This window comes from Cicer arietinum, chromosome 5, assembly GCF_000331145.2.
Source record: "Cicer arietinum cultivar CDC Frontier isolate Library 1 chromosome 5, Cicar.CDCFrontier_v2.0, whole genome shotgun sequence".
NCBI classification, from domain to species: Eukaryota; Viridiplantae; Streptophyta; class Magnoliopsida; order Fabales; family Fabaceae; genus Cicer; species Cicer arietinum.
In genome coordinates, this window is record NC_021164.2 from 69,145,116 (window position 1) to 69,169,166 (window position 24,051).

Consider the following 24,051-nt stretch of genomic DNA (forward strand, 5'->3'; position numbering starts at 1 on the left):
CCTTAACTACTTCTTCGTCTTCCTAACAAACACTGATAAAAATGCGCAACTCCCACACTTTTATTCGCCGAGAATCGCTCTCTCACTCTACCTTTTCTTATGCCGTCTCACTCACTCATTCACTCACAACTTACTTTACTTGTGTTTTTTCTTCTTCACCATTCTTTCACCTTCCATTTCAGGTCAGTCACATACTATCATTATGTTATCTAATTCCAATTATTCTCTCTGTTTTCATTCTCGTAGTTGAGGATTTGTTCATTATATTTCTTTAATCTCTATTGTTAAAATGATCTTTAAGTGTTGGGACTTCCAAAGGGCTAGTTATATGTACCTTTGAAATTAATAGCCGAGTTTTAAAATTGTTTTTGTTTTATGATGATACTATACTATTTTATATTGTTTTAGTTTTATGTTACTATTATAGAATCATAGATTTATTATTACTTCATATATTGGGAAAATAATAAGAAAAAGAAGGCACTGATTGGTCACTAAATGGCTTGCAATTTGCAATCCGGAATTATAGCGCATTCATGTTATATCTATCTATCTATATATTCGTTAGCGATATTTGATTTTTACCATAACTAACTCTACAGTCATGTTTGATGAATGCTTGTGACGTGCTTAGTGACAATGTATGACAATTAAACTCTTTGTTCGTGATTTTGTATTGTTTGAATAACATGTTGTTCCTTGCTGTTTGTTGATGATTGGAATGGAATAGAAAGCATGTACCTTTTTAGTTTTTTTTTTTTTTTTTATTCTTATCATTGCAGAGTTCTTATCACATAGTTTACTCTTAGAATATCAGATGGAGGGTTATAGCAATTCCGACGTAGGTTGTGACGAAGAAAGTGTACTGGTGACTCCATATCAGAAGCAGGTGTTGCTGAAGTCTGACCTTCAACCTCGCAGTATTGACTTGCCTCTTAGCTCTGGTGGTGATAATAGCTCTGTGACTTCTATGAAAGAGGATTGTGAATCACCTTTATCATCATGGGAATCAGAACCTGAATTTGATATTCCATCTGTAATCAATTGCCATGGCATGCTTGAGGGACCCAATGAACTGAATGAGAATTGTGATAACATGGAACAACAAGATCAATTTGTTGGGGTGGAAAATACAGATGATAGTTTATTGTGGGAGATAGACAATAGAAGTTATGATGAGTTGCTCGTAAAGTTCATTCATTCTGAGCAAGAGCTAAGAGTTGCCAATTTTAAACTTCAGCTTTCGGAACAAGAGATTATCAAGTTGAATGTTCAAATTGAGAAAGGTGAGGATCAGCTTGATGATGTGCGGGAAGAATTGAAGCTGAAAGAGGAGGAGTTGCATAAACAAAAAGAGCTTTCAGAAGAAGAGATTTTCAAGTTGAAGATTCAAATTGAGAAAAGTGAGGGTCAGCTTGATAATGTGAGAGAAGAATTGAAGCTGAAAGATGAGGAGTTGTATATACGAAAAGAGCTTTCAGAAGAACAGATTTTCATGTTGAGTATTCAAATTGAGAAAAGTGAGGATCAGCTTGATAAAATGAGAGAAGAGTTAAAGCTGAAAGGCGAGGAGTTGCAAAAACAAACTGCTGAATTGGAGACTCATATTCCAGATTATGTCTGCAGGATTGCAAAGTTGGTGGATGATCTAGAGATAGCTAATGAACAACTCAAGATATCAAAAGATGAAATTGAAGTTTCAAGAAAGGAACTTGATAATAAGTCATCTGAGACTCATCAATTGGAAGATCAGCTTAAAGTAGCACAGAAAAATATGGCTAATTTAGAAAGTGAGCTTGTTGAGGAGGAAAAGCAGATTCAAATGCTTGAGGAGTTGGTTAAGTGGTATGAGGCAAATGAAACTAACCGCAACCTTGAAGTGAAAAAATTGACAGATAAAATTCTTGTTTCAGAGGCAAAATTTGCTTCCGAGAGAGATACGTTGTATTCTGATATTGAAAGTTTGTCTGATATGAAAATGAATTTGAACTCTAAACTCAAGGATTCAGGGTCTAGAAACATTGAATTAGAAAACAAATTAAGAAAATGTGAAGCTGAAAAAATGGAACAAGAAAAGTTGCATGAAAGTCAACAAATAGTTTTGCAAGATGATATCCGTTCTTTGAGAGAAGAACTTAATCAGAGAAGAAACGATGTAGAAGCTGTGAATAAGAAATTTGTCATGCTAATGACTGAAAGAGATGAAGCTAATGCAAAGATTGATAAGCTTAATGCTGAGATATGCTCTCGAGACGACCAGATAACAAGTCTGATGGAAGTGATTCACAAGCTAAAAACACTACAGAAGGAGCTGGTGACCAGATATAAAACTATAGTTGGAGAACTTCAAAAAGAGGTGACTAGACAGAATGGTGTGATCTCAGAAAGGAATGAGGAGAAGAGGGAAGCAATTCGACAACTATGTTTTTCACTTGAGCATTATAGGAGTGGATATATCCAACTTCTTCAAGCATTTATTGGTCAAAGGCGTCGTGGTGGTGACAGAGCTAGATTTAGTTGCATTTAGTTGTGTGTTTTGTTTTGGATTTTGTTTTTTTAGATCTTTGCTTGTTAGTACTAGGTTTTGCATATCTTCTAATTTTTCATTATGCACCTAATTATTGCATAATAATGTCTTTTCTTCTTATTGATTCAAGTATGTCAAACAGTCACATTGGTAATTGAAGTTGATGAAGTTTTTTGTTTATTTTCTTAGAAGCTGATGAAGTTTTATGTTTATTTTCTTATGAGTTACTGATGCATTTTAGACAAATTAAGTCAGCCAGAATTTGAGCATTGAAAATATTACAATTTACAAATCTTTTCATGGATTAAAGGGTTGGATTGGCTAAATTATATGATCCCAGCAATTCCTTATAATTATGTCATGGAGACCTTTTCACTACCAAAATCCATTTGTAATGAAGTAGATAGTAACGATGTAGTGTGTGGTCACAGGATTGGGTATGCAAATTTATGCTAGAAGAGAAAATAGTGAAATTGGTCCTTTAAATCGTAAGTGTCAGATAATTAATCTTTGAGTTTTGTAAATTGATAAATATATTTTTAAAATTGTAAAATAGTAATCAAAATAATTTATTTTTAAATTTTTATTGTTAAAGACTATAACGTGAGATATTAAATATTTTATTTCGTGACGTTGATGTTATATAAATATCATCGCAACTTACATTAATTTTCCTATAAAATTTAAGTTTTTGATGGACTAATTTGTCCTAAATAGTACTTTAACCAACATTAACAATTTTATAGACTAATTTACATATCCACTCAAAAGAAATATAATTAGAAACTCAAGAATTAAATTCATTAAAAGGATGCTTTTATTGAAAACTAAGACAGAAATATCTTCTACGAGTTTCTCCTTCACAATAGAGTCCATGATTTGTGGGTTTCATTTATTAGATAAAAGTACAAATGTGGATCATACACTAATTTTGTAATGAGAAATATCACAAATGTTTCCTTTTTAGTATGAACATGTGTTGCTTTTGTAAAGATAAATGAGGTATTTCAGTTTACATTCATGATTCCAAGATTTCTTTATTGAAATACATAAAAAATCAATAATAACTTTTTTTTTTAAATTACTTTTAGAAATTATCAAGTTACTTTTGTAAAAAGAAAAATAAATTATAAACTACAAATGTAGTTCAAATATTCATTTCATATTAGTTACATTATAGAAACTATATTTAATTTATTAAATAAAACCACTTGTCTCGCTATTTATTTTTGTATTATTTTATTATATTTATAAATACTCGAAAAAATAAAAGAAATAATTATGAATAATGAAAGAAGAAAAAAGAAAAACTTGTTACTCTGCCACTAGATGATTTTGAGGTTGAATAACGTACTCCTCGCATAATTTTGTTAATATGTATTTATACACATGCCTATTTTATAGTCAAATTTTAAATAAGTAGTACAGAAGAAGAAAACAAAATTCATAAAAAAAAATAAGTTTGACATTTTCGCTTAGTCTAGAAAAATAATAGCAACATATACAATAATTGACCAATTCATACACGTCCTTTGTTCCCCTTCTAATGGGTTACAAGACGAGATGGGACCCATAATTCGTGTCACTGACAATTTCTTCGATAAAGCTACGTTCATTCATTCATCACACACAAAACACATATAAACACAAGAATCAAGAAGAAGCTTCATTACGAGACAATGAGAAAGTAAATGTGTTTTTATTTTGGCGAGAGTTGACTATTTAAACACGTAAGAAATGAAAGACTCATTTATTTGTTTGCTGTTATTGTTTCACTTAATTTCCACGCAGCACCAACTACAACATTGTTAAAGTTAATGTCATAATTTCACATTCTATACTTCATTTCTCTTCTTTTTCTTTTTCTTCTTCTTCTTCTTTATTACCCAACAAGTTCCTTTCTCTACTCTCTTTAATAACATAATAACATCCTTTAAAACCACTTCTTTCCATTCTTCATTCTTCAATTAACTTCAACTCTGCAACCACTAATCCGATCTAACCAAGGTACGTCTCAATGTCTTGCATACTTTTTTTTAAACAAAGATTGCAGCATATTTACTTGTCAACAATATTATTGCAATTTAAAGAACTATCAAGTTAATTATGATTGATATATTTTGTTTTATGATTACTGTTATAATCTGAGAATTATATGTTATAATTAATGTTACTGATTCAAGACCCGAATTTGTGGCTTTGTCTCAACTTACTAAATACGGTGGATTTTTGTTTAATTATTATTTATTACTATAAATAGTTAAGCATTTGTTTTATACTAATTTATTTTTTTTTTCTGTTTTTTTATGCAGACAGTGAGAGTATTGAGAGAGCTTTGTTTTCTGAATTTGGTATTTGACTGACATTTATATCTTGCAAAAATTTGTGGCAAAGACCCAATATTAATTTGGACTTTAGTTGATTGATTCAATATATATTTGAAGTAATATGTCTGCTAAAATGGTTCACAAAGTTCGGAAAGTTAGATGTCCTAAATGCCGGGTACTTCTTCAAGAACCTCAAGGATATCATGTGTACAAGTGTGGTGGATGTGGCACTAAACTTCAAGGTCAGAAAGCTAAATTTTTTTCTATACTATTCTACTCTTTAAATTTTATTTTGTTGCAAAACTATGCATAAAAAATAAAAAGAGCAGTGAAGTTTATTGCTGTTACATTTATTGAACACTTGCATAGTTTCACATAGGTTTACTATATAAACTTCAATAGCTTATTAAATTGTGAAAATTTCAAAACCAATTTAATGTTTTCTGGTATAGGTCATTCTCTCTACTTTATTGATATAATGTCTTCTGTCCACTACACTGTTGTCCAACCACATTTGCATGTGAATTTCAATGAGTTTTCAAATAAGGACATTGATTGCATTATGTATATCTATCTCTGTTTAGTTCTGAATCACTGATATCATTTTCTTTTCATACAGCTAAGAAACAAAGTATGATTATGAAATCAGAATCCAGTATACAAGAAATCAATGCAGCTCCTAGAAACGGATTGAATCCTGCTTCTGAGGGTAGACAAAGTAGCGACAGAGAGCGTCAGGCTCCTCGCCAGAAAGATAGTTTGAAGGCTAAAGCAACTGCTTCTTCAAGAGAATGTTATTCAGATGGAAATGGTGAATACAATGGCGGTCAGTTAGTACCGTTCAAGTTCTCAGATGAAGAACTAGAAAGTGAGTCGGACGATAAATTGTCACTCAGAAGGCATAGAGTCTCCAACAAAGGCGGTTCAAATAAGATCACTCACTGTGAGATTGAAGAGATAAATAATGGGGAGTTCTCATTAGAAAGATCAAAAGAGGAGTTAATTTATTCATCTGATGAAGATGGCAATGATGACAAATCAGCTCTGATAGGGGACAGTTCTGAAATGCCAATTACTGAAAGTAATTATCAAGGAGCAGAAGAGTTAAACAAAGGAAACTTGTCACAAGAGGGAGCAGAACATGAGTTAATTTCTGGATCAGATGAGGAAGATGCCAATAAAGAGAAGTCGGTGACAGCAGGTGCAAACCTTGAAATGGAAATTATTGGAAGTGGTTTAAAAGGAGTAGAAGACTTGAATAATAGCAACTTGCCACTAAAAGATGCAGAAGAGGAGTTAAATTCTGGAATTGATGGAGAAGATGCCAATAATGATAAACCGGTTTTAGTTGGTGAAAACCTTGAGGAGGAAGTTACTGAAAACAATATAGCAGGAGAAAAATTATATAATGGAAAAAGACCACTTGATAAAGAAGATCACAACAATGACCAATCAGCTATAGAGGATACAAAATCGGAAGTGGACACTACAGAAGGTACTACTACAAAAAATCCAAGAACTGAAAATGTGGATAAATTAGATGCCACAGAATCAAGAGATCATAGTTCAGAGCTTAGCGGTGTTCTTGGAATAGGAAAACTGTCTGAATCCCCAATCACCAGAAGCTCTTATGCTTACAATGGCAGACTCTCTTCTCATGATGGAATGAATGAGCGGGCAAATGAGCGATTCGCTATCCAAAGTTTAGATTCTTTGAAGAACTCTTACACCACTGATGAGGGAAGGATCCGAAAGGGTAAAGGCCTTGCTAGTAGCTCCTTATATGGTGATCTTGGAACGCAACATCAATCACATATACCCCAGGAAAAGCATCATGTCATGAAAGAGAGCAGAAAGAATCAAAACAAAGTGTTGGAAAATACAACACTTGGTAATTACCATTTGATGAAAACAAAGAGAGATCACAAGTTTCCGTCCAAAGTGCCTTTCCCTCGAAGTGGTTACAATTCACACTATGAAAATATCAGGCCATCAAATAGAATGCATGATGAGAGCTCAAGCATTCTTTCGCATGACTCACATGAGGACACTGACATGGAGAAGGTGAAACTGTTGAGAATTATTTATAAGTTGCAGGATCAACTTAACAAGACTCGCCATATAAGTCAGGAAAGAAATGGAAACAGTTCTGCTGCATATCATAGCCATGAACTTCATGAGGGAAAGTTTTCTCATGCTCATGAACAAGACTCTAGGTGTAACGGAAGATGTAATAATCATGGAATCACATGGCACCAAAGGCATAAATACTCACGGAGACCTTATTCAGCTGAGGAAACAAGCTGTGTGCATGATGTTGATCATTTTTGTTTCCATTCCCGTTCCCATGTCTCAGCAGATTTGTCTCCACGCATTCTTTTCCAACGTAAAGATTTATACAGGTCATATCGAGGGAGAGATTGTTGCTCGTCAAGTCCACAACGCTTCGCAGCCTCTAAACTCCCATTATATGGCAGTGAGACGCATTCTAATGATCAGAGGTATAGGGCTACAGCGGTGAGGAAATATTTAAGGGAGAAACCGAACTTGGCTAAGCGACATCAGAAGCCAGTAGCAGGTGGAGCTCCTTTTGTCACTTGTCATAAATGCTTAAATCTTCTGCAGCTACCTGCAGATTTTCTTCTTTATAAAAGGGCATGTCATAAGCTGAAATGTGGTCAATGTTCAGAGGTACTCAAGTTTTCACTGAAGAATGGAAGTCATGTGGTTCCTTTTTCATCAAACACTACAGGTCTTCCATCTAGTGAGATTCATCATCAAAGTGAGGCAAGTAGAGGCGGCAATCTACCATCAGTATCTCATGTCAACTATTACCATTATTCACCTGCAAAACCTATTTCATATTATGATGATTATGAGCTATCCGTCTCTCAAAGCTACTCCTCAGAAGTAGATCCTGTTTTTCTTACCGAACAATTTCATCACTTGCATGGCAATGAATATGTTAACCCAAACGTCTCTCCTAGCTCAACATTTAAGGAGAATATTGCTTCAAGATATTCTAGTACACCCAAGGCTCCAATGGAGACAGATGAATCAGCTGAATTTTCCTCCAATATGTCTGAATCTAGGAATTTGCCAGCAGAAAAGGTGGCAATGCCACAACTAAGAAGTTCACCTCATAAACTGATGGGTTATTCTACACCAAGTCAAGTGATAAGAGGGACATCTTGTTGAAGGCAAAGGAGCTGGAACTCAATTCAGAAAATGATCCGAGTAAAGAAAGAGTCATAATTCACTTTAAAACTGAAATGTTGGCCATCAAGAATTCAGCTATAGATGTATTCAGAAGCAGTAGCTACATTACTCAATTTTATGTATACCAGATTGCCAGTTCTTGAACAGAGATAAGATCATTGTTGTAAAAATATTCTTTTTGTGTATAAATGATTTAATTTGATTATTTTTTGTAATACTTGATGTGAATATATCAAGGTATTTTTAAAAATTGAGTTAATTTTTTTATAAACAGCAACTTTCTATGTTTCTTATTTCTCTAAGTAAAATGAAATGTCCTTTTTAAATAGATTTTGGTAATGCGCAATTAGCAATTTTAACTTTTTTGGTCCATTAAAATAAATTTATTGTTTGTAGTCTTCATCAATAATTACCCACAAAAACAAAAAACAAAATTGTGTAATAAATTAAACATATAATTGTTTGTGTTCCATAGTTTGAGTTGTTAATGCAAAGTCAATTCTTTACACGAGAGAATCAACACATGGTATACAGGGCAAGAACATGCATTATATAGTTTTGGTTGAACTATGGGAGCCAACTATATAATCATCAGTATCTGAATTGGATTCAAAATCTTCATCACCATGCAACTCAAAAGGTCTCATCCTGTTTGTATTGGCTTCCAATGGAGGAAGTCCATCATCATCACTTGTGTCATCCTCATTCTCTTGTTGGGCGGTGGTTCTTTCATTTAAATCGTCTTTAAAAATTTCAGGCCTATGCATAAACCATGATTAAAAATATGAGTATTTGATATCTTGTGGATACAATTAGATGCTATCATGCAACCATATAACATCCAAGTTTGATATAGAGGATATGAACAAAAGTATGAAAAATAAAACCATGTAAATCAAAGTTGATAATAAGAGCATACCATTCTGTAGATTTCTGTAACGCTCGGACTTGTTCATAGAAAAGAACTTTACAAACGAGACATGCAACCTTGCTTCCTGATTCAAGAGCCTCTATCTTTCCACTTTCATCAACCACAACAAAGCTCCCTGAAGATTGAGAAAACAGTTCGGGTGGTTTATCAATGAAGTAAAGGCATACTGAGAAAGAAAATAGTTTTCAAAACCAATACATGGGATTTCAAACAAATTCTTTGGCTGGTAAGCTGGAGTTACATGAAATGGAGATCTATAGTGAACTCACGGAGAACCCAAACAATATTTCAAGTTTGATGTCAATGGATTGTTTGACAAAATGAATTCAAGGAGTGGAGTTCACTCAGCTTTTAATTAACACAATTGAAAAAAAATCATAATTAGCTCATAATTACCCAAATTCTTGAATCATAGAGGTTTGAGTAGGAATAGCTGGTTAGAAACATTTTGAAAATAGAGACAATATACATTCAATGATTGAGCATATGGCTAATAATCCTTTCATCATAGTAAAGAGCTAAGTAAATCATCAATAATAACACAAAATCATTAGTTCACCAAGACAAACACATAATGCTACAAGTAAATAACACATTGAAAGGCTTTTCAATTAGAACAATGGTAATTGAATTGGTACTTAAAAAAGACAAACCTCGTTTGATCCACATGCTTTTCTGAAATTTAGCAGGAAATAGAGCTAGTGATTTCTCACCACGTGCATCCATGACCTTAAGAGAAATCAAAAAGGAAAAATTTATGATAAATAAATAACTATACACCCACAAGTAAACAATGATATAGTGTAAGTTTCCTAAAAAAACATTACAATTATGATAAAGAACCCTAAAATAAAACTATAAAAAGGGAAATTGTAGAAGATTTAAAACATGTAAAGTAGTACCTCAATAAGATTGGAACCTCGAAGAGACACGACCTGCATGATGCTTTGTCCATCTTGAAGAGTTACATGCTTTTCCTCTGATGCCCTTTTCAAATTCTTCCTTCCTCCTCCCATAGCCACATAAAAATCTTAATTTCTCGATGCTATAAGATTTATCACAATCACTAAACTCTGTTATCACAAACGGCAACAACATAAACTAACCCTCCACATAGAGAAAAAAAAAAAAAGCAGTAACACACAATCTGGATTGTGTAAACAGTTCAAATTGTAATTCGGTTTGGTTCATGAGTTGAAGGCATGTGAGTTTATAATAAAGTGTAAGGAAACAAGTAGGGTTGATAGAATTAAGAGAGTGAGAGTACCTTAGACTTGTTGACACACCCAACCGGCGGCAACGGTGTTTGTTTAGTAGGGAATGCGGGGTAGAGGTTATTTATGTTGTTTGGTTCAATTAGAGATGAACGATTAAAACAGATAAGACTAAACCTAAACCAATTTTATCTACTCCTCTTTAAGGGGAGAAATTTGGGGAAGAAAATATTTACTTCGTCTTTAAAATTTAATATTATTTTCACAAGACTGTAAAGATACTGAAAGTTTTTAAATAACTTTATAATTGTCATCTAATTCACTGACCATTCACTCTGCTTTATTATATTCAATAATTTTTAAATTAATTATTTAAGTATCAAATATTATATCATGGTAAGTTATAAAAATCATTGAACTAATTTTTTTTCTCTTTCACAATTAATTTTAGACACACCTAGGTGTATTACGTCTATGAAAAAATATATTGTATTATTTTAATTTAAAGTGATTTGTTTTTTTACTATAATTTAAAGTGATCTTAAATATAACTAACAAGTGTAATTATATACTTTTCTTAATTGATAAAAAAATTATACTATATCTTAATTAAATTTTCTTCTTTCCAAATCTAACAGAAGGTTTTTACTTAATTACATTCTTAGCTCATCTATTTTATTATGATCATAAAATTAATTCCTCTTTTTAAAAATAGATCTTTTTTCTTTCAAATTTTATATTTATTATAATTTTGATCTTGATATAAGTTTTTTATTTAAAAAAATTAACTATATGATATATTTTTTTAATTAATTAGGATATTAAAGTTGAAATATTGATGATATAAAATACTTTTACACAATCATCCAATTAGAAATATTCAATATGCCACATCATATTGTTCAGTTTTTAAATTAAATGTCACTATCTAAATATTTATTACTAATTGCAATAGTGTGATGATTTATTATTCTCTATTAAATATGTAATAACAAAATGACCAAAAGAAATCATATTAGTACACATTGTAAGTCGTAAGTTTACAAAAGAAAGTTGCAATAGTTATAGAAAAATATTTGGTGTGCACATATAAATAATATAAATAATGTTATATGTAATATCCTGAGGATGGAATAGGAAGAGAGAGTATAAGTAAAAGTGTGTTAAAATGCCGGTTATTTGGTTTAATGGTACTTTTTAAATAAAAGAATCCCTGTTAATATCTATGTTGTTGGATCTGGATCCGATAATGTTTCAACACTAAACACGCCTCTAGAAATAGAACCTATGCCTAGCCATTCAGAATCAAAATCAAGTTAATCCAAAGCAGCAAAAAATGAAAGTGTCCACGTCGTTCTAATACCTCTTGTCTTCCTTTGAGCAAAACCACCACCTTGTTATTTCATGTGAAAATCGTTACCCTTGTAATATAAGGCAAGAAATTTGGGCCTCAAGGTGGACGACCATTCGAATTCTAGACCAAACTATGTCTAAAATTGTTACGACATTGTTAGCAAAGGAGAATCATGTGCAGCTGTGAATGCATTGTATCAGAAGTTAGAACCGGATGACTGGATTTGCACCAAGAGAACAAGAGCCAACACAAAAATTACAATTCTGTATAATGACTATAGAACCTAGTCTAGCTGACCAGTAAAACCTGGGATGACATTGGTGCAATTTTATAACAGATAAATAAATTGTTATTGTAAAAATAACAACTACAGAAATGCTAAAACTCAGTTAAAAAATAGTAGAAAGTACATTCATGCCTAAACAATTCCTAAATGTAACAGTCTGATCAGGAAATTCTGGTGCTACACACGTTCATACACTATATCAGTAACAACTGATAACAGCTCCTGTGAGACTCACAGGCTACCACTGCACTAACAGAACTTCCAACGGTTGTTGCAGTTAACACAAGTGACATAAGTTGTCATAGGTTCATCAGCACTGCGAGTCTGCATTTGGTAATAGGTGGTTTTCCTTTGACCACACCGACCACACTTAAACTGATCAGTTGTAGCTTTGGGCTGACCTCCACGCTCACAGTCAAACAAAGCCTTCTCCTTGATTTTCTCAATCTCCTGCTTCCTTTGCTCACTAGCCATTTCTGTTGAGCTCATGTTGAGCAGACGTTGTGGTTCAATAATACCGAGTAAAACTTTTCTCCGGAAATCTGGGTTCTTCTGATCCTTGAGATTAAACATTAAGGACCTATACTTGATCTTTTGTGCTCCATTTGAAGCACCCCACTTTTCAAATAATACAGATTCCACTGTCACTGCAACACGAATAGGGTCACATGCATTAACTTCATCCATGACATCTTCATCTGCCTCTTCAGAGACTTTAGATAAAGCATCATGGAGAAGTTCCCTTATTTTGTCTCGCATTGCATCATTAGATTTGATCATACTCTTTAGCTTCGGAGGAGTGGCAGAGCTGGATGAAATTTTCTTTGCCCCAGAAACTGGTATTTCCTCCTTGGCTATCTTTTCAACCTTGACGCTTGAGGTACGATCAGTTTTCTCAATTTTGACATCCATATCTTGTACCTTTCCATTTCCGGAGCTTAGGTTTGATGTACCATTCCCAACTTTCTCCACCTTGACAGTTTCTCCTTTTTCAACCTTCACGGACGAACTCCTTTGCATTTTATCAGTTTTAGCTCTCTCCCCACTTGCTGACTCGGCCTTATTAACAGAGTCTCCGTTCTTGTTTTTACTTGTTTCCTTGATAATTATGCATTTCCATATATCAATTAGGTCAACAGCAAAAGCCCGAATTTTCTGCTTCGGGTGCTTTGTGAGAACTTTAAGATGCTTTCCCACCTGAAAGATTACATCCGGAAAGAAAAATCAAAACAAATCTTTACTGGTACAGGCAAAGCTATGAAACCAATACAGAATTGAGATCAATTTGATCTGCCCTTAACTATCTCCATTTCTCTTCTCTGAATTCCAAACATTAAAGTTTTTTCTATCTAGTTTTCAACGCCTCTTTAAGTTTTCCTTTAACTTAGGTTTCATTTACCCATTTGTCTCTGAAACTATCAATTTCAAATATATTAATAACTTAGATTATTAAGTACAAAAAAACAAAAACAAAACACCGAAAAACCTTTCAATGTTGACAATGTTCTTCTGTTATGAATATTAAAATCAAACAACATTTATGAAGCAAGGATATACACAGATTCACCAGCAAGAAATTGTGGAAACATGAAAGTTATACTTATAAGAAATGGAGCATCAGCTAAAAAAAAAGAGGACATTTGATGCACAGTAAGGGTGTACTCTATTACAAATTTACAAAAAAAAAAAAAAAAATATTCCACATCTTCAAACCCATCTTAGTAGTAAACCTTTAATTGTTGGATAGAAAAAGGAAATCCATCACAGAGAAAAGGAGTTACGTATCACAAGGAGAATTTGAAATATCATTCAAATTAGAAACATAGGGGAGAGGGAGGGAAGCAAGAGATGAATGAATGCAGAAATGAATTTAATCAACGGAATGACTTTAATGAATATAAAGGATTTTATAATAATTTGAATATCAAATATCTGGTTCAGAATCAATGTTGAAAATCAAATCTTGGGTCCAGAATCAATGTTGAAAAAAAAATCTCGGGTTCAGAACCAATGTTGAAAAAAAAATCTCGGGTTCAGAACCAATGTTGAAAATCAAATCTCAGGTTCAGAATCAATGTTGAAAATCAAATCTCAGGTTCAGAATCAATGTTGTAAATCATAATATAGAAGGCATCAAAAGTTCTCTACAATATATAAAGATGGGGATATGTTTAGGATTTTTTTTTTAATTTAAATATCTATAGCAATGAAAATGTGAAATAATCAAATCAAACCAGTTCCAGTTTCAATGACTTTGAAGCATAAAGAGTTGATTTCCAAAATATATTCAAATTAAAATAAAATAAAATAAAAAAGGAGTCGTAAATACTATATTTGACTTCTATATCAAATAAATTATAGTCAATCGAAACCATTCCTAACTTTGATGTATTCAAACACAACTAAATATTGTTTACAACCAATTCTTCACAAGTCAAAATCCAAATTATTACATAACGACAAAAGCAATACATTCTGCCTGGCAACAAAGAAAAGGCAAACCGCTACACGACATCCACTACACCAGAGAGTTAAAAATTACTAGATTTGAAAATTTTATATTGGCGTGCATGGTGCCCAATTCATTTGGAAAATCCCTTACCTATACCTGGACTTGGTAACAGTACCATACCCGTATACATATTTTGGAAAATCTCATACACCCAGACTCAGTAATGGTTCCATACCCACCTGCATCTTTCGGAAAATATCATACCTATACATGGACTCGGTTCCATACCTGTACCCATCGTTTGGAAAATCTCATACCTATACCCAGAATCAGTAATAGTTCCATACTGTATCCGTGTGACATTGTAATTAAAACTAACATCAACAGAAACTCAGGGCCCCAATTTAACCAGAAGCATCTTCATAACATAAAAATGAGTTATATAAATCCCTAGAAAAAAGTGTTACATGATAATTGTACAGACCTCCCTCCCCCCAAAGACAGAACGTTTCTTTTTAACTCAAGAAGTCAAGAAAACCTAAAAGCGAACACCACAGCTCACCCAAAAAGATAAAATTTATTACTCGATATGCAGAATATATAGTAAATCAAAGAACATTGGAACTCAAATACTGTCCTCAGTTTTCATTCAACCGATCTATATCTTGCTTTCAATTGAACCCTAAACCGTTACAACATGCAAAATATATCACCATAAAACTTAACACATCATTTACTAGTAACTCTTAATGCTTCAATAATCAAACATATAAAATAAAAAATTAAAAAGAAAAAAACTGAAAACAAGATAATCCAAATCGTAAAATGCGAAGAGAAATAATAACCTGGGTATTAACGAGAATTTTATAATTGACGGGAAATTTCTTGAGCTGCTCGAGCGCATCAATGCATCGGCTTTCTTCGTGCGGACTATCGGCGGTGCTGGATGCATCCGCCGCTTTCCTCGCGGTTTCGTACAATTCGATCAACTCTTTCTCCTTCTGTTTTTCCATCGAAACCAACCACTTCCTCCTACACACGAAAACCATACGAATACATAAAAAAGAAATACCAAATATATAAAAAGAATAAAAACAAAAAACATAAAGAATTGTTGAAAGTGGAGAAGGGAAGAGTGAGAACTCACCAGAATTGTAGCTGTTGTCTTCTGCGGCTGCGGTTGTGTAAACAAAAGAAAAGGACACAAAGGAGCAAGAGATGATGAATATAAACGGAGGATCATCATGTATCAACTAGATCAAACGGTTGGCGATGCGTCTTGTGTTTTGTGTGTAATCTTTTTTTTTTTTTCAACGATTTTTTGTGTGTAATAACTAGAGATAGAACTTTCTCGATCCGGTAATTCAGATATGTTTTACTTAAAACAAAAAGTAATAAAAATATCTTTCATCTTTTTACTTTATATTTGATACTTTTCTAAAATAATTGTTATTGGCTTTTATTTGAGCTCTTTTTAATTAAAAAAAATTGTGTTGTTTGTGAGATATTTTATCAAATTAAATGAGTAAATATTTTTTATAATTATTTATATTTAATATTATAAATAGAAATTTAATTTACATATTTGTTAATATAAAATAGTTTTTAATTTTCTCATAAATCAAAAGGGTAATTTTTTTATCTTAAAATTAAAAGGGTTTTACACGTCAATTATATGATACATTGTCGCATAATTATTTTTTTTATTATATGTTGTCATAAGAGTTTTAATTCTTTAGGATTTTAAATACACATTTTGTTTGTTATTTTAAGTAGTTAAAGAATATACAAAGTAGTAAATTAATTTTATATTATCAATGTAAAGAAAATTTTCAATTATATAAATTATTAATTAAAATATACCTTAACTTCTCTAATTAATCTATTAATAAAATATTTCACCACGTACAAATTCGTGCGAACGCACGGGTCCTAAACTAGTTCAATTGAAATTTGGATCATGTCTGCGCGTTATGTGCGATAGTCAATTTTATTATAATTTTTAAAAAATATAGATGAATTAGTGAATGATATCCACATTCAGTAAAGATTTCATTTTACTAAATTTAACAATAGATTCTTGTAAAAATTAAATTAATTTTACTAAATTTAGCCAAAGATTCTTGTAAAAAATAAATTATATAATCTTACTAACTTGGAGGCTTTGGGAGGCTTTCCCGTATCTACGGTCAGATTTTTCAGTTATACGGTTGGCATTTTCAGAGGTAGGTAGGAACCTGAAAGATACTTGGCGTCTGTGGTACCAATAGTTCAAAGCAAACTACTTAAAAAAGGGGAGGACTTTAGTAATTTATACAAAAACTTCAAAAGATTCAGGTCACTTATCTTATTTTCCGCGTCAAAACTAATAAGAAACACTAAATTTGAAGGGATTTAAAAAATATTTAAGTTTAATTGCAGTCTTAGTCTCCTTATTTCAGCTGAATCGCAAAAGTAGTTCGCTATTTTATTTTTTTATAGTTTTGATCCTCAAACTGAATTTCTGTCCAAAACTTGATAAAATTTGTTGTTTTTTTTTTTTTTTTGCATTTAGTTAAATCACACAATGCCTCAAGATCTCTTGGTGTAACAATTGTACCTAAAGTCTATGATCATAAATGGTGTAATATGACTTTAAAAAATAAAATTTCATCAAATTTTAGACCAAAATTTTATATAAAAACTAAAATTAGAGAGAAATAAAATTAAGGGACTACTTTCGCGATTCAATTAAAATAGGAGATCAAAACTACAATTAAGTCAAATATTTAATTATCCAGTATTTTGTTTGAAGTTACTTAGCTAGAATGCATGAATACTAATAACACTATAACTCCACTTAGTCATATCTTATTAAATATCTATATAAATAGTTTTACAAAAATATTATACTATGACACAAATATAAAATATTACTAAATATCAGTGTAGAGAAAGTATTTTACTAAACTCATTTAAAAATAGGTATTATTGATTAAAAAAAACATATTTACGTTGCATTGAGTAAATATTTAGTTACCGTTTCTTTCAATAAAATCTCTAAAGAAGTAGTAAACCATTTTTTAAATAAATCGGTTCAAATGCATTTGACATAGTTTTTTAACTAATAATCCTAATATATCTCTTTCGAACTAAGTTTCAAACACATCTCGGTCCAAATAGCTTTCCACTCTGTGAGGCTGATGTACATGGTTGATATACGCAATCTAACAGTCGATCAAACTAACAAAGAAAAATCTTATTCTGCAAAAAAAAGAAAAAGAAAAATCTTATCACCTATGAAGAAAACAAAGTTCAAAAGGACGAGTTTGTTTATATCTCCTCTCAAAAAAGCTTTGTTTATATTTCTTAAGCAAAGGTTGTTTATATTTCTTAAGCATTGTGTGTGTGTTCGATCTCCCATGTGTCAATTGGAATTCATGGGAAACTCTCCTGTCTAGTGAGCTTAATCTTTCTACTTTTACATGCCAATCAAGTCCTGCTATGAATATGGTCCTTTACAGAAACATAAGAATTCCCAAATATATCTGTGCATTATCATCCTCCGTAAAGAATGACAGTTGACACAATTATATGGCTCATTCAAGATGTCGGAGGAAGAAGTAAGATAATTTATGATAGAAAATCGCTGGTAAAAACAACCAGCAAACAACATTAAAATTTATATCCAAAACCAGCATATAGTATCAGAAACAGGTATATTTCAGCAGAAAACAACATAATTCTACTCTTATTCAGCTACACATCATTGACATGATCCAAAAATTCAAACAATTATTCTCAATTCCAAATTCATTTTTGCTCAGGCTCTTGCTTCTCGAAGAAGGTCCTCTTCAAAAAGCCCCACGGCTGTGAATGATTTAAACAAAAAATGCATTAGAACTGAACTAAGATTTAACAAGAAACTATATATGAATACACAAATAAAAGCAAACTGTCCTACATATAAAAAAAAATACAAGAGTGGAGAAATCTGTCAAAAGCCATATCCCCAGCCAGGAAGGACGTTTAAGCCAACTTGTGGCAACATCCCCCAAGAGCACTGAAGATGCTTAAAAGAACCAATAAAACAAATACTATAGGTAGTTGGGTAGAGCTCCAGCAACCTGCCTCATTAAAACATTCTATTTGAAGAATCATATCCAACATAGAGTATACTCCCTTCGGAGCCATTACAGTAGACCTTTCCTTACAGCTAGCTGTGAATGGCTTTATCCTTGGGTAAGGTTATACAGATATAACAGTTACAGTAAGTGCTAGACCCCTATTACTGAGGTATATGCTACAGGGGAAGGGATGTAAAATAGAGGGATACACGTTTAAGGGTGAGGTGGACAAAATAGATAGGCATCTTCATGTTGTAAGCCCAGAGCAATAATAAATGCTGAGCTCAAAAAGAGCAGCGGGAGTTTCGATTTCATATGGAAAATGAGAATTCAAGAGAGAAGGATGGTAGAAGCATAGGCATGAATTGATATGAAACCGGAGGGTTTGGACTAGAGGTCTGGTGCATCTGCAGAAATCTAAATTTATCTTTTCATATCTGCTATTGTCAGTTCTTATAAGGAGCTAACTTCTGCTGTCTTTGTTGGTAAAAAACAAACCGTATCATAAAGTTTGTGACAAACATTAATAATTCCATTAAAAGCAATTTCTGAATCAAAATGTTGGGGTCATTTAACAATGTAATCAATCAGACACCTATCCGAAGATCGTATGAATTGAATTTCCTTGAAACTTGGAGTATATTAACTTTTAATAGAGAAGAAATCCATCACCATCATAAACTTGGAGTATATTAACTTCAGATTAAACATCCATGCCAAACACGTTTGGTCCACCATAAAGCAAAACAAAAAGTTTAAATTTATGAAATAACACTGTACGAGACATAGATTAAAAAAATCAAACAAACACCAACGAAATCTTGAATGATACCAAATTTATAACCACCCCTAAATTTTTTTCTTACCAGTGTTAACGGTGTAACAAGGTAGTAACTCAAAAAGTCAAAAGTGAATTATTGTGATGTGTAATCGCGCACATGATTGCAACTTTTAATTCATTAAGCAAATCTCTATCACGTGATTGTGGATGACCATTTCATTGATTATCGATGGGGAACATTCCAATAAATAAAAGTCAAAAAGATTTTAAATAAAAAAAAAAAACAGAATATGAAAATTTGTGAATGAGGCAGATCGAACGTGAGTTTTGATTAGAAAAAAATAGAAATTGATAATCGAGAGCGAAATTTCAGATCAGTATGGAACGTCACCGAATGTGAGGATCCAAACAAGGTATAACGTACAGATCATTAACATGAGATGTAATCTTACGAAGGCAAATTGAAAAGCCAAAGAAAAATGAGAATCTGAATTGTAGACGGAGAATAAAGATGGATACCTGAACGAGGTAGAGAGCCCCGGTGGCGGCGGTAACGCCCCACAAGGCGGCGGCTTTGACGTCGGTGGGTTGAATACGAAACTTCAAAGGCAAACCGGCCATTTTCCCAAATCTCAAAAATCTGATGCGAAAAAAAGAACCCTAGCAGCACCTCTTCAATTAATTCCAAATGGTCGGAGAATTGTTGTTATATTAACAATATACTACTCTTTAGCTTCACTCTCTTAAATAATGTATTTTTTATTTTTTATTTTTTATTATTACTATTTTCACGTATATATTTCTATCGAGATATTGAATATTTAATAATAGTGTTAAAAAAAATAAACATCTTATTTATTAAAAGTAACTTGAATAGGAACTCGAAAAGAGTATTAATTAATTGTTATATTGAAAGAAGGCTAAACTATTGGTCTGAAATGTTATGGGTAGACATGACAACGGAGTGGGGGTTGGTTGAGTACGAAGTTTGTCGTCTTATTTCAGCATTCAACTAATCAGAAAAAACTCTACATGCTTTCGTTGTTAACGGGTGTGAAGTTTGACACTCATTATATATAAAAAAAAATTATAATTTAAAATCATATTTATTATAATTAATATAATAAAGTAATTATTATTAAATAATAATAAAATTAAAAAATATTTTTTATAGAGATTAAATTATAATTTTTAATATTTAAAAAAAATATGTAGTATATTTAATATGTAAATGTATATAAAATTTAAAAATTATAATAATATTACTAACGTGACGGGTTCGGGTGCGACGTTGATGTCAACACCCTAAAATTTGTTTCTGCCTCTGAACTTTACCTTTGGAAAAAACTCGCACCTGCACCTAATTAAAGCAGATTTTCCTCACTTAAATTAAGATGGATTCGAGTGGATACCCATGTATACGAGTATGTTGCATCCCTAATTTTGGACGTCTTCACATCGATTTGTGACTCAACTAAAAACTCAATTTAGTTCATGAATTATTCAAATATTAAGATGATTGTAAAACTTTATTGACTGGTAGGTGATTGTGTAATATATGATGTGTGAGTTTAGTAGACACATACCAAAATGACAATTGTATTATTATTTTTTCAAACAAAATTGTTAAATCTAAAACATCTTTTTAACAAAAATTGTATTCGTGTTTTTTTTTTAATAACTCAATTTTAAAAAAAAATTACCAACATACTCTATTTTAAAAATTATATATCAAATTATTATTTTTTTACTTAGTTAAAAGTCGTCATTTGCAAATGCTTCTTAAGGAAGTCTAAATTTGCAATGATGACTTCTTAAGGATTAAAGTCACCTTTTGAAATTGCGAGTTTTCAAAGGGGATCAAAGTCACTTTTTGAAATGGCAGTTTCTAAATAATTAAAAATAACAAGAATAAAAAACAAATCCTTAAGAAAGTCATCATTAGAAACTTGAACTTCCTTAAGAAAATCACATTTGCAAACTTGAACTTCCTTAAGAAAATCACATTTGCAGGTGGCGATTTGTAATTAAATCAATCAAATGGTATAATTTAATATATAATTTTTAAAATAAAATATATTGATATTTTTAAAAAATTGGATTATTAAAATAAAAAAACTCATCTTATTCTCCATTTTGGTCTTTAACCCTATACTAACGTTTCTTCTCCATATTGTTCACTTATTTACTATTCATCTTTTTATTTATTTAAAAATTCCCATTATTTTTCTAGATTGTAAAAAATATATTAGATAAGAATATCTACACATCAACCAATTACAATTGTTTATTGATTGTTTATTTCTGAAAAACAAAATTTGAATTTGAGAATTTAATTTATGACTAGTAAAAAATATTATATATGTATATATATAGTATATAAATAAAATAATCTAGATAAAATATTGTGAATTTTCAAAAATATTATAAAAAGATGAATAAATATTATATATCAAATTAGAGATAGTTTACATTCTCTTATATATTATAGCAATATATTATAAAATAAAATATATAAATATATTATCGAAATTATAAATATTTAATAAATAATAATAAAATTGTTCTATAAACCTTCACACGATGTTTGTTACGATTGGAATCGAGCAATATTGTAATTTTAGAATTTGGAAAGATGTTATATGAATCATTGACGAACTTTGCATGTGTGTGTATCAGATGCAATGTGACACTTGAGAAAATGTGTAAACATTTTATAATTTGTTGCGTTGTTTTTCCTTCTTTGTTAATTAAGTCAAATCACTTTGACATAAAACTCGAAAGTATGAATATTATATACATTTGGAGTTTAACCTCAATAATGCCTTACGTTATATGATGGAGATCAATGAAGATGCTATCGATCTTCACTTTCTTTAATTTTAGGGAAGAAGATGGAGAATAAATAAGAGATGATGAGATATAAATAGGGGGAATAATATGGAGAAGAGATTGGGGAATAATAAATTTTAGGATTAGGTTTAGGGACGAAGATGAATAAAATTATTGGTAAAAAATTAAGGATGACAAGTTTTAGATTTAATGATAATTTGAAGAAATAAAGTAGTATAGTTGTCATTTTTGTCTCAAACTCTTTATCTACCAATCACACACATGGTTGCGAAAGATTGACACATTATATACCACACAATTGTCCACATTAATAAGTCAATAAATTGATGATTAAACTTACATATGTTTAGATAAGTCGGTGACAAATTTAGCTTTTTAGCTGAATTATGGACAAAAGTGAAAGCGCCTTAAACATTCTCATACCAAAATTGTGTTTTATTCTATTATTTAATATAAATTAATTGTCATGCAATGTCAATGTAAAAGTTTGTATATTATCCACATATCATAGTCATTCAAATGTATGACTTTATAGGAGATTATAGTAAAAGTTTAACATTATTAATTATATAATGACTATGATTAACTGTCAATGGAATTTTTTTTTACCACAACAATGTATATAAGTTAAATCATAATAATTACATAGGGTGTTTAATATTTGAGTTAAGTTCATTTAAAGTGAACAATTTACTTTAAAAAATAAAGTGAGTAATATCAACGGTTAATAAACAAATCAATGATTGATATTATACGAATATGTATGACTAATCATGAGTAATTATAATATTAATTTTTAGTTTATTGACTTTCCTAACTTCTCACTTTAGATTAATTAAAGTATTTATATTTACACAGGGTGTGAATAAGTTGTTTTCAATAGAAACTGTTACTTGAGTTATTATGCTTAATAAGTACTCCATATAGATTTTAAATTTCATCAATTCAACATTCAAATTATTAATTTTTATTGAGTAAATCAAATATGTATCTTTTTTATAAATTTTTAAGAGTATTTGATATTTTACCAAGTTCAATTCAACGTATGATATATTTTTAAAAATACAAGTAAAGTATTAATTATAATATCGTATAATAATTTATAATTTTGTATAGACAAAATATATACCGGCCTTTTAAGTTACATAAAAATGTCATATTATTTCTTTAACTTTTTTTTTGTAGCAAATTAGTTATTTATGTTTGTATATGTTACAATGTTGAATTGTTTTTAGTCTTAACCTCATTCCAAATATTTTTAGTTAGAGATTTCCAATATTTTACTATGAGATTTGCTATCGATTATATAAAAAACTATAATAATTTTTCATGTGATTTCATTATCTGATTTAAGATAATTTTGTGTTTAATTTAAAGAACCCTAGTATATATCTCACTCAAATTATCTCTTGTTTAATTATTTTTCTAAATATAGATTGATGGTTTATGTTCTTAAGATTAATGCAATCAAAATTCCTTAATAATTATATGAGTTTCAATTTTGTTGGTTTGAAATCAGAATCACTGGTGCAAATTAAATATTTACAAACATAAAAGACGAATTTAAAAATAAAGTTAAGAACTAACTTTTTTTTTTTAAAAGATAAATAACTAATATGGAGTTTTCCTATAACGTAAAACTGCATAATAGATATTGAAAGTTTGTATGGTGTGCATATAAGAAACATGGTGGTAACTGGTAAGTATATAATATTTTGTCGATGAAATCATTTAGTATTGTCATGTTATATCAATTAGTATACAAAGTTTGATATAAATATGAAGTTCGTATTTAATAATCAAACTTTGTATAATAATCATATTTATACAAACTTTGCATGAATTGAGATGTAGTCATATTATGATAATCAATTAGTATCTTATATGTAAGATCAGGACTGACTCGTGCATGTTCGACCATCACATTAAATATTAATTATATATTATTAACATTTATAAATTATTAGATATTTTATAATGATTAACATTTATATATTATTA

General features: G+C 30.8%; 5 protein-coding genes across 7 annotated transcripts; 3 read left to right on the forward strand and 2 right to left on the reverse strand.

Moving 5' to 3' along the window:
* Positions 1–6: 6 nt before the first annotated feature.
* On the forward strand, positions 7–2,707 carry LOC101503215 (uncharacterized). Its single transcript, XM_012716455.2, has 2 exons — positions 7–182; positions 818–2,707. Exons 1-2 carry the CDS (start codon positions 42–44, stop codon positions 2,525–2,527), a joined length of 1,851 nt encoding a protein of 616 aa, XP_012571909.1. The 5' UTR covers positions 7–41; the 3' UTR covers positions 2,528–2,707.
* A 1,455-nt stretch (positions 2,708–4,162) lies between these two features.
* LOC101503534 (uncharacterized) lies at positions 4,163–8,361 on the forward strand. 2 transcript variants are annotated; one of them, XM_004502757.4, is made up of 3 exons: positions 4,163–4,534; positions 4,844–5,096; positions 5,474–8,361. In XM_004502757.4, exons 2-3 carry the CDS (start codon positions 4,976–4,978, stop codon positions 8,050–8,052), a joined length of 2,700 nt encoding a protein of 899 aa, XP_004502814.1. In that variant the 5' UTR covers positions 4,163–4,534; positions 4,844–4,975; the 3' UTR covers positions 8,053–8,361. The 2 variants fall into 2 exon arrangements, with proteins under 2 accessions (XP_004502814.1, XP_004502813.1); XM_004502756.4 differs by having other exon boundaries at positions 4,164–4,534; positions 4,840–5,096.
* Positions 8,362–8,497: 136 nt separating this feature from the next.
* LOC101504078 (uncharacterized) lies at positions 8,498–10,427 on the reverse strand. Of its 2 annotated transcripts, none has more exons than XM_004502760.4 (5): positions 10,272–10,427; positions 9,907–10,049; positions 9,658–9,733; positions 8,993–9,119; positions 8,498–8,832 (listed from the first exon to the last, which is right to left on the reverse strand). In XM_004502760.4, the coding sequence occupies exons 2-5, from the start codon at positions 10,018–10,020 to the stop codon at positions 8,622–8,624; spliced, it is 528 nt and encodes a 175-aa protein (XP_004502817.1). In that variant the 5' UTR covers positions 10,021–10,049; positions 10,272–10,427; the 3' UTR covers positions 8,498–8,621. The 2 variants fall into 2 exon arrangements, with proteins under 2 accessions (XP_004502817.1, XP_004502816.1); XM_004502759.4 differs by having other exon boundaries at positions 9,907–10,077.
* Positions 10,428–11,879: 1,452 nt separating this feature from the next.
* LOC101504824 (transcription elongation factor TFIIS) lies at positions 11,880–15,595 on the reverse strand. Its single transcript, XM_004502761.4, has 3 exons — positions 15,458–15,595; positions 15,156–15,342; positions 11,880–13,055 (listed from the first exon to the last, which is right to left on the reverse strand). Exons 2-3 carry the CDS (start codon positions 15,321–15,323, stop codon positions 12,108–12,110), a joined length of 1,116 nt encoding a protein of 371 aa, XP_004502818.1. The 5' UTR covers positions 15,324–15,342; positions 15,458–15,595; the 3' UTR covers positions 11,880–12,107.
* Positions 15,596–17,925: 2,330 nt separating this feature from the next.
* On the forward strand, positions 17,926–19,959 carry LOC101505139 (uncharacterized). The gene is made up of 2 exons (XM_004502762.4): positions 17,926–18,155; positions 19,713–19,959. Exons 1-2 carry the CDS (start codon positions 18,064–18,066, stop codon positions 19,942–19,944), a joined length of 324 nt encoding a protein of 107 aa, XP_004502819.1. The 5' UTR covers positions 17,926–18,063; the 3' UTR covers positions 19,945–19,959.
* The last annotated feature ends 4,092 nt before the right edge of the window (positions 19,960–24,051 follow it).